At 40.7% G+C, this 16,849-nt stretch overlaps 2 protein-coding genes across 3 annotated transcripts; one reads left to right on the top strand and one right to left on the bottom strand.

The window, feature by feature from the left end:
* Positions 1 to 9,946: 9,946 nt before the first annotated feature.
* On the bottom strand, positions 9,947 to 11,383 carry LOC104448409. Its single transcript, XM_010062216.3, has 2 exons — positions 11,114 to 11,383; positions 9,947 to 10,895 (listed from the first exon to the last, which is right to left on the bottom strand). Exons 1-2 carry the CDS (start codon positions 11,337 to 11,339, stop codon positions 10,102 to 10,104), a joined length of 1,020 nt encoding a protein of 339 aa, XP_010060518.2. The 5' UTR covers positions 11,340 to 11,383; the 3' UTR covers positions 9,947 to 10,101.
* A 1,526-nt stretch (positions 11,384 to 12,909) lies between these two features.
* LOC104448408 (lysine-specific histone demethylase 1 homolog 2) lies at positions 12,910 to 16,366 on the top strand. Of its 2 annotated transcripts, XM_039315975.1 has the most exons (3): positions 12,910 to 14,937; positions 15,141 to 15,878; positions 16,022 to 16,366. In XM_039315975.1, the coding sequence occupies exons 1-2, from the start codon at positions 13,416 to 13,418 to the stop codon at positions 15,866 to 15,868; spliced, it is 2,250 nt and encodes a 749-aa protein (XP_039171909.1). In that variant the 5' UTR covers positions 12,910 to 13,415; the 3' UTR covers positions 15,869 to 15,878; positions 16,022 to 16,366. The 2 variants fall into 2 exon arrangements, with proteins under 2 accessions (XP_039171909.1, XP_010060514.2); XM_010062212.3 differs by having other exon boundaries at positions 15,141 to 16,366.
* The last annotated feature ends 483 nt before the right edge of the window (positions 16,367 to 16,849 follow it).

Below are 16,849 nucleotides of genomic sequence, written 5' to 3'. Positions count from 1 at the left end.
GAAACCAGCCCGGAAAACTGATTTCTGAGGTTGAAATTTTTCTAAGTGTTTGAAATATCTTCAAGAGTGTTGCATGTGTGCTTCTTGGAGAGGTCGTTTTAATGTTGTTCGGTGGGTCATTCTCTGTGATTTTTATTGCATTTGAAAGCTCATGTTACCTACTTTCACTCGGATCAAGTAATGTTTCCTTTAAATCTCGTATGCGATGAGTGTTGAGGCTTGAATATGGGTATGCAACCTGTTTGCTTGACTTTGGTTCAAACCCAAATTTCAAAATTAGCTCAACCCACATATTTGAGGCCGATTCCAGCTTGGTTTTTGTGTGTTTTAAGCTGTGATTTCTATCTAATCTTACTTCTTGCATGTGGTAGTTTAACCTTGATGTTTTAGTTCCACATAATATTGCTCATGCGTTGAGATTAAAGGCCGCAAACATGGCCCAAGGAAGCTGATTTGGGGTGATTTCATGCACGCCAAGTGTTCAACGAAATGCGCAAACCAAGTTTCGATTTTGAAACGGTCGATTTGAGCCCGGTTATTGTGATATTCATGTGCTGTGTTGTTCAATGTTAGCATATATCGGTTTAGGAAATTATTATTTTTATTTAAATAAAAAAATATAAAAATCCAAAATCCAAAAATTTCAAAAAAAATATAAAGGTGATAGATGTATCAAATTAAGGCAAAAATGGCATCTATGAAATTTTCCTATTTTTAAAATGTCATTTTCCTAATTTAATGCTATTTTGGTATTTTATGATCATTGTAAATAATCAATTTTGCATAGATTAAAATTATCTAGAGTAATTTCATGCATCTAGAGTAATTTCATGCATATTTAAATTTCCATTTCGCTCACAGGGGTCCTGTCCTAGGGCATGATAACAAGGCCATGTAATATTATTTGCCCGACTTGTATCGGGTTTACCTTTTCCGTGTTTATTTTCAAGTCATTTCAATTTCTTGGATGTTTATTTACGCACCGCTTTTCATTAATTTGAGTGTAAATTTCTCTTCTAAATTATGTTAAGATTAGTCTAGACATTAAAAAAAAAATACAAAAATATTTGCATGAACACTTAGTGGTTTCATAAAGATTATAATTGGTAATCAAGATTGTATGGCCATTTAGATAAACAACATTCCAAGTTAGTGATACCGCAAGGGCGCTAATAGAAACATTGGCGTAAACGAGTCCCCGTTCCTAGAAATCTCTGGTTGCGTATGAATCGAGACAACACTCCCGTGTCTTGATTGGTTTTTAGCCGACCCTAATAGGCTAGTGGCGACTCCTAGAATTACATAGGTTGTTAAGAACTAAAAAATGAATCTAACGTCGCGCGAGGTATGGGCTTGGGAGAGCTCGCGCCTAATCTAGGGCCATTGGTCCACCTCTTTAGGCAAATACCCTTAAACCTCTCTTTCTTTTCCCCCGGACGGAAAAAAAGAGGTCGTGACAGTCCTAAACTACCAAATCAACATGATCTCCACCCACTAATGGAGCGCCATGCAGAGGTGTGGGGTCCGCTAGAGGTCTAAGAGGATTTTTGCATAAAAGTCGTCTTCCCTCTATCTCACTAACCTAAGCACACTATCCCTTACCCCCTCTCTCTACACTTTGCAATGCGTTTGTTACAACTAGAAAATTTTCTCTTTCTTTTCTTGGACAAAGGAATGTTGACACCAAAATTTTGGCGATTTGTTTAAATGTTTATTAATTGCATCGGAAAATTAGGATTAAATTCTAACCCTTTAACAAAAAAATTTCATTAAAATTGCATCACATATAGATATTAGGAGCATTTGCGTCACTAGTTTTAAAATTTATCAAAAAAAATTATTTACAAAATAAATTAAAATAAAAAAATTCAAAAGAAGAAAAAAAAATAGGAGCAATCGGGCTAGGTCCGGACAAGCCTTAGGTTGGCTACTTCCTTTCTTTCATTTTCTCTTTCCTTCGCACTGAGCTCGACCCAACCCCTTTTTCCCTTTCAACCCAGCCCATGTGTGAGTCTTCTTCCTCCTTCACGCCAACCACGCTCCTGCAAAAGAAGAAGAAAAGAGAAACGTACAAACCAGGGGCAAGACAGAGGATCGCGAGGTCAGAGGATTAGTAGAGGACGGCGTGATCCCAGGGTCGGAGATCAAGTGGCCTCAACGGGCTGGCAGTGGCAGAAGCCACGCACGCTTGTCGTTGGCCGAGCTTAAAAGGAAGAGAGCAAATAGAAGACGGGGTTTTTTTTTCTCGACTAGTTCGGGAGTTCAACGGAGAAACAAAGAGTGAGACCAAAGAGCTTGAGAGAACGGAAGTCGAGCTAGAGGGAGAGGCCTTCGGCTAGGAGAGAGCGACTTAAAGAGAGAACGCAAGCTCAAGAGAGTGGTTGGTCGTTGCCGAAGGTCTGTTCGTCCGTCGCCATTCGCCACAGTCCTCCTCTCGAACCAAGTAGGTTTTGTTTTGACCATGTGTCCCTTGTTTCTTGGGAGGCGTCGGGCCGGAGCTTGTGTCGACTAGTTTGCGTAAGTTTCGGCCCAAGCCAATCCTCCTTGAAAGCTGCTAGCTACTTTATTACGCGTCGTAGGGGTCGTCGTAGAGGTTTAGATTTGTCTCGCGTCTCTACAAAGTAAAAAATTCCTCGTGTTAGTAACGCACACCAAATGTTTGTGGGAATGCCTAAACAATATCGAAGTTTTGCAAGTTTGTTGAAGCTTGGAGATAGTTGTTCTTCGTTCATACCTGTTCCGACTATGATTAACCTGCCCATGAGCGGATCTTGAGTGTTGCTTGTGCATGTTGTGTTGATCTTTCCCCGAATCCAAGCCTCGAGTGAGCCCGTAAGGCCTTTTTAGCTGCTGCATACCCAATGTTTGACAAAATGCTTCAAAGAGAGCCGAAATATAGTTTGTGTTTTCTAACTCAGAAGGGACAATGGTTACGCTAATCGATCGTGTGGGCGAAGTCCGGGTTGAAGTATGGCTTCGGTGAAGAGTTGGGCGTGAGAGTTTATTGGGGAAGAAGGTAGTTTTTTTTTTTTTTAAATGATGAAAAGAACAAATGCAGAAAGCAAAAAAAAAAAAAAAAAAAAAAAGAAGATAAAAGGGGCTTCGGCAAGGAGTGTCGCGAGGAAGGAGAAGACCGCCTTCGAGAGGGTTGAAGGCGTGCAGGGGGGCAAACACGAAGGAGAAGAAGACCAAAAAGGAAAAAAAAAAAGAAAAAAAAAAAGAAAAAGAAAAGAATAGAAAAGTGAAAAGTAAAACAAAATATGGAAAAGAGGATAAAAGTGGCTTCGGGAAAGAGGAGTCGCAGAAGCAGATGGTGCAGGGAAAAGGGGTGCATTGAGAAAAGACAAAACAAAAATAATTATTTATTTATTTTTAAAAAAATAGAAAAAAAAATGAAAACGTTTTAAAAAAATAATAATAATCCAAAAGTGTTGGATCCGGGTTTGGGTTGGGTCTACGGGCTGGATTGGGTTTACTGGTCCGAACCTGTTTTCCTTAATATTAAATATATCAAAAATTTTCGAAAAAAAGTTATAAATTTTTTAAAAATTTGGAAACTAGTAAAAATTCAAAAAAAAATTCCGAAAATTCAAACAACTTTAGGAGAACATTAAAAAATTCAAAATATTTCTAAAAATATTAAAAATTTGACCTTTTTCTAAAAAATTAATTATAAATAAAAAAAAAAAAAAATGTAAAAATGAAAAATGTCAGAAATTCAAATTTCCTTGTGAAAGATTTTACAAAAGGATTTTATGAGTTGTTTTCTAAAAAAGGGAAAAAATGGAAGTTTCTTAACTCTAGAGCTATGCTACAAAAAACTGAGTAAGCCTTTAGGGTTTCATCTTAGAGGCTATAGTTGTCCTTAAAGATGAATATCTTTGATTATGCAATTTTGATATGTTGATTTTGGCTTCCATTTAGTCTAATTATTATTAGCATTTATCTGATCCTTAATGTTAAATGCGTGCTCTCCCATACTATTTATTTAAATGATTTTCTTGACTACTAATTGCTACTTTAGTGATTGCGCACCCGCATAATTACCTCACATATTAGTGGATATGTATAAAATCGATTTAAACCGCTTGACAAAATTTTTTTATGTTAAAATAAACAAGACTAGATACTGAAAGAGAGCTAATTGATCAATTAGTGTAATTAAGTCCTCGACCCTAGATCTTTTGGTTGCGTAGGAAGTAAGATACACTCTCATGTCTCACTTGGTTTCTAGCCGACCTTAATAGGCTAGTGACGACTCCTTTTTGCGAAATTCTTAAGAATATCTCAATGTTATGCGTGGTATGGACTTGGGAGAGTTCGTGCCTAATGATGGGCCATAGGCTCATCCTTTAAGTAATACCCCTAAACCTATTCCTTCCCCTCGAGGGTAGGTCGCGACAAGGAAAGATAAGCAAACTCACAGTAGACTCAAGAGTAGGGGTGAGCACGATTCCCGATTTTAGAGAGGAAGGTTTCGGTTCTCAATTCTACTTTTTTTTTTGGAACCTGCAATTCCTGATTACGAACCAAAACCAAACTGGAATCGGGATTTCTAAACCTAAAATCCCTAATTTCTTTGGTCTTTAGCTCTTTTCTATTCTCTCTCTTGATACTTTCCTCTTAGCTCTCTCCTCTCTACAATGCCCCCTCGACAACTTGACTGACGCTGCTTCTCATCCTCAACGCCACCATCATGACCAACGATGTTGCTGCCAATGTTCAAAGGTGAGGGCAAACTGGGTGTTCTTGCTTTCAATCGGTGGCTTGTCGATCAATACCTAAGCTCAATCACGGACGTTGTTGAGGAGGTGTCGCCCGTCGATGCAAACAGCATCACCAAACCAATCGACCTCTCCAAGTCAAATCCTAACAAAATGGAGTATGACAACCTATACCTCGGCATAAATTGGATTGTCCTAAAAATGCTAGTATTATCACCTAGAAGGGCGATTAATAGATGTAAAGATAAATTTGGCCAATAAAAATTATTTTCTCAAATAATGTTTGATTAAAAATTCAGACTCATAAGATATTTTGGAAATTCACAGAATTTAGAAAGATATCGCAACAAACAAATTAAAGGAGTTACGGAAAGAGGAAATTGAACACAAAATTTATAATGATTTGGCTTAAATCAAGCTTATATCTATTCTCTTAGATTGACAACCTTCTGACTAAATTTCGCTATGCTAGTGGTTATCTTCTTTTTTTTTTTCTAGATTCACTAGGTGTTTAGTCACTCTCTCCACCATCAAACTGATCATGTAAGCTCAATTCATCAAATAAAACTTAGCAAATAAGCAACGTTGAGAGTTGTGAATTCCCATGCATGATATTCATGTTAAATGTATGATATGCATTGATTCTAACTTGAGGATGTATTCACTTCTATAATATGTACTCAAGTTCTAAAAAAATGTCAGTAAGTTGTTTCCTTCCTTATCTACCCAAAAACAAACAGGCTAATGCCTAATTCTAAAGCCTAAGGAACTCTTTAACTTCTTGGCTCAACCCTTGCAGCTCCGCTAACTTCTCTAGTGGGAGAGATTCATTGGTTGCTAACGCCTTCTCCATTGTCTAGTACTCCTCGAGCATCTTTGTCCCAATTGTGTTTAAAGTTCTCTGCTTTTGGTTTGCCTCTCATGATGATTCCTTTCATTGTTTGTTTTAGCAAATGGAGTGGATCCATCAGCTACATTCCTGGACATAACAGGTTCAAACTTGAGTGGAAAGTTCATAATTCTTTTTATACATTAATTTTGCAGAACCAACGTACCACTAGCTTGTTTGTTGGCAAAGCTGAAAGAGCATAGAGAGTATTGTCTGCTAGAGCCCAAGCAAGCCGCTGCAAAGATGTAATCGGTACTCCTGAACCTAATAGGTTCCAGCATATGTGGAAAGTTAGTTACTTTCTTCTATAAATAAATTTTGAAAAAAATATTAGCAATGTACTACTAGCTTGCATGACTAATGGCTCATCAAGACCAAACGTGCCAATGGCTTCCATGCCTGAAGACCAAAATGAAAAATCATCTAAACTTGTTTCCATTAGAGCTTGCTTTGATCGATGTAATAGGTTGAAATAGAATCGTTGTGTTCTTAAACTAAATCATGGGGAAATTAAAAACCTTTTTTTTTATATATAAATAAGTTTCGAAAAAAGGCTACCAACGTACCGCTAGCTTCCGCGACTGACGGCTCGAGGTAAAGAAATATGTCAGATATTTCCACATTTAAAGACTCGATAAAAAAAACTATCTCGAACATATTTACGAGAGCTACATATCGGATGCAATAAAATGAAATAGAATTTGTTGTGCTCCTAAAGTAAATCGGTGGGAAGTTCATAACTTTTTTTATAAATAATTTTTTTTTAAAAATTAACAATTTACCTCTAGCTTGAGCGACCGACGACACCAATCAATCAATAAGCAGAATATACAATATTACTTGGCTGAATTCTCACTCACTGCGACTCCATAGAGAATGGTTCCACAGGCTGTAGGGAGTCCATCCCATGCCCTGAATACATCTGAGCAACTGACGGCTCACTAGAATAAGCTGGTGGAACCTGTTGCTATGGATGCAGGGTATGGGGTCCAAGCGACTAAGATGTATTCGAGGCAAGGAATAGACCATTTACATCTGTGAAACCCTTCTCTATAGAGTCGCAGGTAATGAGAACTCAATCAAATAATATTGCATATCTTGCTCATTGACTAACGGTGTCAGTCGCTCACTCAAGCTAGCGGTAAGTTGGTAAACTTTTTTTTGAAATTTATTTATAAAAAAAGCTATCCATTCGATTTACTTGAAGCACAGCAAGTTCCATTTCATTCTATTGCATCTAATCTGCAACAGACTCTAATAGAAACAGGTTTAAATGATTTTTTTATCGAGTCTTTAAACGTGAAAATGTCGACATGTTTATTCACCTCGAGCTGTCGGTCGCGAAGGCTAACGGTACGTTGATAACCTTTTTTCAAAACTTATTTATAGGAAAAAAAAAAACTTACTAACTTGAGTACATATTACAGAAGTGGATACATCCTCAAGTTAGAATGAATGCATATCATACCGTTAACATGAATATCGTGCATAGAAAACATGCTTCTTTGCTAAGTTTTATATGATGAATTGAGCACGTGATCAATTTGATAGTGGAGTGACTAATAGCGAATCTAGAAAAGAAAGAAGATAACCACTAGCATAGCAAAACCTCATCTCTTATAAAAGCCGAACAATTTTCAAGCATGGGTGAGTTCATTTTAAAGAAATATGTGAGTTCATTTTAAAGAAATATGTGCACTTTCAAATTGATTGTCATTTGTATCTTACTAATTGATACGATCTAATTTGAAACTACTACTTCAATCAACAGCTTAGGGGCTCTCGAATATCCTATCCATATAACTCAAGGCGATTGCTAAGATATACCCATTTTCCAACATGATTTTTTCCGGACATTAGACACTAATTCAAACCTTTGAAAATTTGAACAACAAAAAAAAATCAATCTCGAAAATGGCCACACCATGGTAGACTTTGAAGTCGGCCTCGGGCCTATGGTCCGTTATTAGGTAGAAGCTCTCCCAAATCTATACCCCGTGTGACATTGAAATATTTTTTAGGAATTTTTTACAAAATGAGTTGGTCGACTAAAAATCAAGTGAGGCGGTACCTCACTTCCTACGCAATTAGAGAGTTTAGGGTTGAGGATTTAATTATATTAATAGATCAATTAGTGCCATTTCTTGTTTATTTTAATAAAATAATTTTTAGCAGACAATTTAGACTGATTTTATACTTATCCACTAATATATGAGGATGCATAATCATTAAAGTGGCAATTATAACTACCAAGATTCTAATTGCAATAAAATCAAACACGTACAATTAAACATAATTAGATATGCAAATTAAACACGATATAATCAAAATATAAGTAAGTAAATACCAAATTACACTAAGAATGCAAAACGTAACAATTCCTAACCAAACTCCATCATTTTTGGATTTTCAAAATTTTTATTTTATTTTTAAAATTTTTTATAAATAATAAATAAAATTTTTATTTTTATTTTTTTTTAATTTAATATTTTTGGATTTTCGAAATTATTTTTAAAAAATAATAATTTTTTTGGGACTGGACCGAGTCCGGTCCGATCCAACCCGACCCGGGTTCGGCCCGGTCGGCACGGATCGGGTCCGGTCGGAGGTTCGGTCCGGCTGGGGGCGAGTGCGCCCGAAGCATGGGCCCAGCCCAAGAGGTCCTCTCGTCTCTTTTAAAACAAACTAGGCCTATAAGCCCACAAGGTCTCAAAAGCCCACAAGCCCACATGTTCAAAACCCTACCCGGTTCGCGACCGAACGCCCGACCCAGCTCGGCGGCCGCGACCCGACTCGTACCTCCTCTCCCTAGGGTTTGCTGGCGGCGCTGACGGCGACGGCGATGCGGCGGCACGGGCGGCAACGGTGCGGTTCTGGTGCTGCGAAGGGGCCGGACTGGTACTGCGACGGCGGCAGAGGGGTCGGGCGGCTGGCGCGACGGTGCGCGGGTCCGACATCGGGAGCAGCGGCGGCGGGTACTGTGGGTCGGCGCTCGGAGGGGACCCAGACACGGAGGCGGTCGTCAGGGATGGCGGAATGGCAGCGGCACAGCAGTGGCGCTCGCGGCTTCGAGCTGGGCGATAGTAGCAGCGGTGGCTCGGAGGTGCGGCGACGGGGAGCTGCGCAGACGGGCGGAGGTACGGCGACGCGGGTTGTAGGCGTCGGGCAGAAGCACGGCGACGGGCAGGGCGTCGGCTTGGCTGAAGGCTGCAACGGCAACGGCGTCCAGAGCTCCGACGACCCCGAAACAGCAGCTACGGTGGTGAAGCTCCCGGGGTCGCTCGAAGGGCGGCGGCTCGGACGGCGTCGACGACGTTTCCTCCGGTTTTTCTCCTCTCTACACGGCGCCTTCAGATCTGGGTTGTGGGTTGAGCAGCGGCGGGGTCGACGTCGGTCGATCGGCGGCGGCGGCGATGTCCCCGTTTTTCCTCAAGCCCTCTCTCTCTCTCTCCGCTCTCTGTTTTCTCTCCTCGCTCCCCCTGTTCTGCCTCCCCTGTTGCCGTCCTCTCCTCTGTTCCGATGCTTTCCTCTCGCCGTTCACGGACGAAGATGGAGGAAGGAGAAGGTGGCATGGGCCGGGCCAAGGCGAGATCCGGCCCGGCCCTTTCCACAATTTTTTTTTTTTTTTTTTTGCTTTTGTTTTCTTTTTTTTTTTTTACTTGTTTTGTTATTTTTCTTTTACTTTTTTTCTCTTTTTCTCTAATTTTTTTAATGTATTGAAAAACAAATATTAGGTGTCAACACCACATAACTATAGACGTCTAGAAAAATTACAATAAATGTCACTGAGATATTAAGAAATCTTACTAAAGCCCTCTTACTAGATCACTTGGTCATTATTTATCAGGAAAAATTCTTATGTCGCTTACATCACATAAGCTCAATTCATCATAGCCATTAAATATTAAAAAGCCCAACATGGAATTCACATTATTTAAAATAGAGTGAGCTCACATGTATTTGCAATATATACTCTTTCATTAGGGGTTATGGTATATGAAACTCATGTATCAAATGAGATCAACGATCACTAAAAAAAAACTCGTCACATTAATTAGTAAGATTTCTCACTATAATGGTATTTATCAAAATGAGGATGAATGGGTGCTTGAGCCGCCGACCTTCGAAAGACACGTACAATAGGTTGTTTTTTCCTTGGCACGCACTAAATTAGGAATCTTTTGCAACTTCAAACGATGTCAATAGACGATGCACGACGAAATCGAAACGATCTGCGGGAAAGTGGACTATACTTAATTTTGCAAGTTGGGTCTACTGTTGTTGGGAGATGAATCAATACTTTCAATTCAGTTAATCAATGGCACATTGAAATCAAAACTCTTGTCGGACTCATAAGTGCATTGGAACTACATAAAAAGAACATTGAGATTATGGCAGGAGCAGCAAGAAACCACCTTATTATTCTCTAAGCTTATTGAAACTTTTCTTAATTGATTTCTTGACCAAGCACGCTCAAAAGTTTCACAATCATCTCCTGCACACAATGCCATTCCCACTAGTAGCACCCCCGGTGCACTCCAGAGTACCATACTCCATCGCCATTGAGTCCTGCTTTTGATCAGGGTGCATGATTGGGGAGAAGATGCAAGCTGCGCAATCAGCTGAGAGGAGCGACGAAGTCCTGTACTTGTCCTCTCCGCCCACTACTGGCATCGCGACCCCAAGCTTCGCTGGGTTCTCGAAATCGGGCTGGTACGTCCTGCCGAGCACTCCCTCCACCCTCGGAGAGAGGCTGAGAAACCTGAATTGCACTTCCAAGTGAGCAAAGCAGTCATCGGAAGGAATTTGATAGTTGTGGATCAGGCTGTCTTCTTTCGTCACAGGCACGACATTGACCGAAATCTCCGCGACCCCTCTGATAGTGATCGCGGCGCTGTTCTTGCTTGCCGATCTCTCCACCTTGAAGTCACCGTTGAGGGAATGCCATGTGGAGGGAGTTCCCTCTGGCACGGTGAGTTCATTTCCATTGTAAGAGAATCTTAGATGATCCATCTCGGAGTCCCATTTAGCAGCTCGGGTGGCCTCGATAGAGAAGCTCTCAGAGCCTGAGAGAACTCCGAGGGCTTGGATCCACGTGTAGTCTCGGATCCGGCCAGCAGGCCGGAGGCCAATGAAACGGGCATTGATCTGAATATGCGGATCAGAGACTAAGCTGAACTGCTCGTCGCTTTTGCCATGGAAGTAGAAGACGATGCCGTCTCCACCGATGAACCTGGGGTCCAAGCATGCAGCACCAGGAGCATTGCAGTTTGGTTTCTTGTCTGCAACAATTAACGCAAAAAACATTGTAAAGTTACCATATATATAAGTAAATGATCTTGGCAAGTGCTAAAAGAAACTTTCAATGCAATGGACTCAAGATGCATCGGTCACTTTTATCGTCCTTTGCACACATTTAAAACTAGAGTACAAATCTAGAACAGCATTAGACTAATGTGAAGGACGGAGGATCGAGAGAGGTCTAGGAAAGCGACATTACTCTTGCACTCGGGCGTGCAGATCGGCGAATTGCAGTTGACGTAGCAGACCTTGGCCTTAGAATCGCTGGGTGAAGTGGAGGGACATTCATCAGGACAAGTCATCTTCTTGAGGAAGCACGGACTGCTTCTGTAAAAGCATGAAATGGCAGCCCCTTGGACTTGTGCCAAACCACACACACTCAGCAGCACAATGACAAGAAAGCCATGACTTCTAGACAACTTCATCCCTCTTTGCCTTAATTAAGGAAAGAGGAAGATGCTTCGGTCCGAACTCAACTCCGCGTTGCCTGTACTGAGTTCTGCTCCGCGCCTTTTATAGGGTCTTGACGACTCGCAAATGGAACTGATTTGGATCTGTCTTGCCTAACCATGGTGAATCCAAGCTGGAGATAGCATCGTACGTGGTTTGGAATTCAGGAACGTGGGCTGTGTCGGTGCGCTTGAATTCTTTTGGGATGGTGGTGCATTTTAAAATCTGGGTCAATGCCTTGGGGCTTGCATACTGCTCATCTCTCACACTATTACAAAATTCCGGTGTCTGACGGTGGCTTACAGTGTAAGAGGAGCGGCACGGAGGGGCGGTCACATGCTTCGGGGCTGCTCTGACCGAGCAGCGACGGAGCAAAACACCGCGTTGAGGCCAGGCCATCGCCGGGAGAAACACACACCTTGCGGTGTACTCAAAGGCCAACTCGTTTTTTAAGCTGATGCGTTCTAAGGGCGTACGGTTTCTAATCTTCCGTGATGGACCGACCCTCCAAAACGGATCGCGTCCATCACCGCTCCATTCAAAGTTGAACACATGACTGAATTTTACTCTCTCTCTCTTTGAAATTAGAATCACGAGCTTTACGACCGTGATTAGTCACCTGTCCTAGCTGTAGTTGACTTCCACAAGTCGTACATCACATGTGGCATCAAAATTCAGATCAAGCTTTCCAAAATCCCAAAACGAAATGATAGAATAATGGTCCACTTAATGCATTACCATATCATTATTCGACAAATTTATCTCTATCTCATGCACCCAGATCGTCTCATGTAAATTTATTAATATGACGGGCGATGATTTTTAATTGGATCAAAGCTAGAGGCCTATCAATGCTAAAACTTGGATAATATGAATTTGGTATTCAAAGAGGCGAGAAATAAGTTAACTGATCAAATTCCGTCATCTCAATGCTACATTACTAGCTTAGAAACCCCATGTTAGTATTATCGGCAAATTGAAAATTCAATTAATTGCATGGTTCGAATAGAGATCTTTTATCTATTAATTACATAAATGGTGTAGCGTAAATAATAGACAAATCATATTATCCTTGTGATATGTCTCCCAACCAATTTTACATTTGAATTTGAAATAGTTTGCCTTTCACTTTCTCCATGAGTCATTGTCATATGATATAATAAATACTCCAATTATCTTGTGGGCTACACATCGAGACTTGAGAAATGATTTGATTCGTGGGTTTGTGTTCAATTTGAAATGACAAGCACACCAATTTCCCTTCTTTCATATTTTACCAAATCGTATTTAATACAATAATTTATTGAGTAAAAAATTAATCTTGCTTGGTTTGGATAGTAAAATAGGAAAAAAAAATGGCAATGATTTATATTTGGATTTAGTTTTTTTTTTTTTTTTTTTTTGGGTCGGATAGTTTCCAGAATTGACCCAGGAAAAAAACTGTATTGTGTGTATTCCCATTCGTTTGAGGCCCACTTCAGGGATAGTAGGCGGCCCACAAGGGTCCTTCAGTTCCCTCCAAGCCAATTTCCAATTTAACTGAGTCAACTCGTTTCCCCTATCTTGAAAGACGCTCCCGATAAACCCTAATTCGCATCCCGGCAGTTCGGACCAAAATTCTTCTTTTAACTTCCAACTGAATTCGGACCAAGGTGAGCGATTCGCCAATTGTTTTCATTCCGGTCTTTCTCGCTTCGCATTGCGGTTTCAATAAATCTCAAAATTTTGAAGAATGGAGGCTTGTTGAGGCGCATTTGGAGTGCGTTTTCCCCATTCTTGCAATGCGGCGTTGAGTATTTGATGATTTATGGAGTATATTGCGTTTTAATCTGTACATGACATGCTTTTACTTAACGTCGGATTGCTCATTTAGCAATAGAACTGCCTTTTGTAATGGAGAGGCTGTGGAGTGGTTCTTTTGGTGCCTCTTTGCTGTCTATTTGGAAAAGAGTTTCTGTTCAATGCTTGTGCAATGGAGATAATGAGCGGGATTCCAAAAAGGACTTTTCTTGACTAAGTGTGGGGGAGATTGAGGTTAACTGGTGGCAAAGATGGATGGATTATTATCTGGTGGCTTAGTTCCCAAGCGGTCTTTGAGAAAGAAAGCAGCTATGAAGAATTACAATGAGAACTTGATTGATGAGGTCATAGATTCACACTTGGGTGGTGCGTCGAGGAAAAGGAACAGGACGACGCAGGATTTGGAGAAAGAGACCGAAACTGAGGCCATGATGGCTATATCTCTTGGCTTCCCAATTGATGCGTTGCTCGAAGAAGAGATTCGGGCTGGAGTGGTGAGGCAGTTGGGTGGCAAAGAGCAAAATGACTACATCGTTGTAAGAAACCATATACTGGCTAAGTGGAGGAATAATGTACGGATGTGGTTGACGAAAGATAGGATAAGAGAGACCGTCAGTAGTGAATGCGAGCACTTGATTTGTTCAGCCTATGATTTCCTTTTAAACAATGGGTATATTAACTATGGTATCTTGCCTACAATGCCTGAAGAAGTTGTTGAAGGGTCTGTTATAATCGTGGGTGCAGGACTTGCTGGGCTTGCAGCAGCGAGACAGCTCCTGTCTTTTGGTTTCAAGGTGCTTGTTCTAGAGGGTAGAAATAGGCCCGGGGGCAGAGTCTATACTCAAAAGATGAGTCAGAATGGTGATTTCGCAGCTGTGGATCTTGGTGGCAGTGTGATTACAGGCATTCATGCTAATCCTCTTGGGGTTCTTGCTAGGCAACTCTCTATTCCTCTTCATAAGGTCAGAGAAAAATGCCCTTTGTATAGACCTGATGGCACACCTGTCAATGAGAAAACCGATTCCGAGGTTGAGTTCATCTTTAACAGATTGCTGGACAAGGTCATGGAATTGAGACAAATAAAGCATGGTTTTGGGCATGATATCTCTTTGGGCACTGTCTTGGAGACACTGAGGCAATTGTATGGCGTGGCGAAAAGCAAAGAGGAAATGCAACTTCTTGATTGGCACTTTGCAAACTTGGAATATGCCAATGCTGGATGTCTTTCAAATTTGTCGGCAGCATACTGGGATCAGGATGATCCTTATGAAATGAGCGGGGATCATTGCTTTCTTGCTGGAGGGAATGGGAGATTGGTAAAAGCTTTGAGTGATGGAGTTCCTATATTCTATAACAAGATTGTCAATATGATAAGATACAACGATGATGGGGTTGAGGTAATTGCTGGGAATCAAGTTTTCCAAGCAGATGCAGTCTTATGCACCGTACCGCTTGGTGTTTTGAAGAAACGAACCATAACATTTGAGCCAGAATTACCTCCAAGGAAGCTTGAAGCAATTGAAAGGTTGGGCTTTGGATTATTAAATAAAGTGGCGATGGTTTTTCCTTATGTTTTCTGGGGAGAAGATCTGGATACATTTGGTTGTCTCAGTGAAGAGGGCCAAAACCGAGGAGAGTTCTTTCTGTTCTATAGTTATCACACAGTGTCAGGTGGTCCCGTACTTATTGCACTTGTGGCCGGAGAAGCTGCCCAAGCATTTGAATACATGGACCCATGCACTTCACTCAGTCGTGTGTTGAGTATACTCAAAGGTACTTTAAGTATCTTCAAGGGCTTTTGACTTGCCTAGATAATTTTTATGCCATTAAAATTTATAGGGCTTCCTTTTTGTTTTGTTTTGTTTTGTTTTTTTCTTTTCAATCCGTTCGTTAAGAATGGTCAATGTCCATTCTGTTGTTTTAGATTGTTTTTTGTGGCCAGTTCTTGTTTTAGATGTTATTTTTGGTTCTTACAGGTATATATCGTCCGAAAGGCATTGACGTGCCTCACCCCATACAATCGATATGTACAAGATGGGGAAGCGATCCTCTCTCTTATGGTTCATATTCCCATGTAAGAGTGAACTCGTCTGGTAGAGATTATGACATACTTGGAGAGAGCGTGGGGAACCGGCTTTTTTTTGCTGGGGAAGCCACAAGTAGGCAGTACCCAGCCAGCATGCATGGTGCCTTCTTGAGTGGCTTGAAAGAAGCTTCGCACATTTCTCATGCTGCCAGGGATTGGGAAACCACTTCGAGAAAGTTTGTGCAGAGAAATATCGGGGCAAGCAGTGATTTGCTGGTGGATCTGTTCCTGAAGCCTGATTTAGCATTTGGGAATTTCATGGTCATTTTCGATCCTCTAAATGATGACCCAAAGTCAATGGCCATACTGAGAGTTAACTTTGACAATAATAAAATCAGTTTGCCTGGCAATTTAAATAGCTTCCATGAGCACTCTGCTAATGGACCGTCGCCACTTTACACAGTACTAACATGCGAACAGGCTCAGGATCTACATTTAATGAGTGGAGGGGATGACAGCAGATTATCGTACTTGACTAAGACACTCTGTTTGAAGTTAATGGGCCTTAGTGCAGCGGTAAATTTTGCTAGCTACTTGATTAGTAACATTGCCAGTGCCCGGAGAATTATGGGCAAGGGTCGTCTTTCCTGTGGATATAAGAACAATGTACATACTTAGCTAGCCCTTGGTAGGTACCCTGCCAATTTTTTTCCTTACATAGAGATTTGGCAAGGATTTTATTTATCGATTTTAGGAGACACCAAAATTTGTTTGCAGTCTGAAGAACACTGATTAGGTCTGCTAATCGATTTTTTGCGTCTGATTTCGAAGATGTAATCACTGAAAAACGTGCCTGTGATGTGTTTTGGAGTAGCTCAGACGATGTATTACTCGCATTTGCAGAGGAGAATCTTGCTGGACTCTTGGGGCACCTGTTCATCCTGGTCGAGCTTCACAGTAGGTGCTTTTGTGCTTTTATCTAGCCTTTTTTGTCTCTGCAAAATGCAGTTGTGTGTACACTTTTGTATTTTGTTTGTAAAAGTGTCGATGGCTGATGTTTAAGAGACGGTTGATTTCTCACAATTTTTATGATTTGGTGAGAGAAATCTCCATTACAGAAGGCTCTTTCTTCATGACTTGTTAATGTCCATTGAATGTCTCTCTGTTTCTACTGAATTGCATACTTTCTAAGTGATAACTGTGTTGAAGGAGACTAGACTTCCATTGAAATGGCAGCAGCGTTTGTTTGTGAGAGGGTATGCCTCTAAAGCATTCCTAAGAAGACACTTTGCCTTACTATATTCAATAACTGAATGTGCTGAAGACACTTGCTGAACAATTAAGCGAGAAAGTATCATTAATTTCAAAGCATAATCTTTTCTTATGGAATAGGTAACTGGTCTCTTGAAAATCGAAGGTATCCTTGTAATGAAGTTTTGATACAAGTTATGGCGGTGTTCCTCGATGTATCTCTGATCATGTCCCTGTGCAATGAGATGACTAAATTAGGAAAACCCATTAAAGCAAACGATTGGGAGAAATTATCCTAAAGATACTATGCGCATCAAATGTCTTTTAGAAATATTCTATAATGAGATGACAAGTACATCCATAATACGTTTTATATGTTATGTATCTCACTAGTCACGATACGACCCT

Source organism: Eucalyptus grandis, chromosome 6 (genome assembly GCF_016545825.1).
Source record: "Eucalyptus grandis isolate ANBG69807.140 chromosome 6, ASM1654582v1, whole genome shotgun sequence".
Classification (NCBI taxonomy): Eukaryota; Viridiplantae; Streptophyta; class Magnoliopsida; order Myrtales; family Myrtaceae; genus Eucalyptus; species Eucalyptus grandis.
The sequence above is the reverse complement of the archived record's forward strand: the minus strand, read 5'-3'. Positions and strand labels throughout refer to the sequence as shown.

Bases quoted from the DNA above. Each gene is read 5' to 3' on its own strand.
- LOC104448409 (XM_010062216.3), bottom strand. From the start codon at position 11,339: ATGAAGTTGTCTAGAAGTCATGGCTTTCTTGTCATTGTGCTGCTGAGT. The intron at 10,896-11,113 runs GTAATGTCGCTT...TAATTGTTGCAG, and splicing joins CTGCACGCCCGAGTGCAAGA to ACAAGAAACCAAACTGCAAT.
- LOC104448408 (XM_039315975.1), top strand. From the start codon at position 13,416: ATGGATGGATTATTATCTGGTGGCTTAGTTCCCAAGCGGTCTTTGAGA. The intron at 14,938-15,140 runs GTACTTTAAGTA...TGGTTCTTACAG, and splicing joins TGTGTTGAGTATACTCAAAG to GTATATATCGTCCGAAAGGC.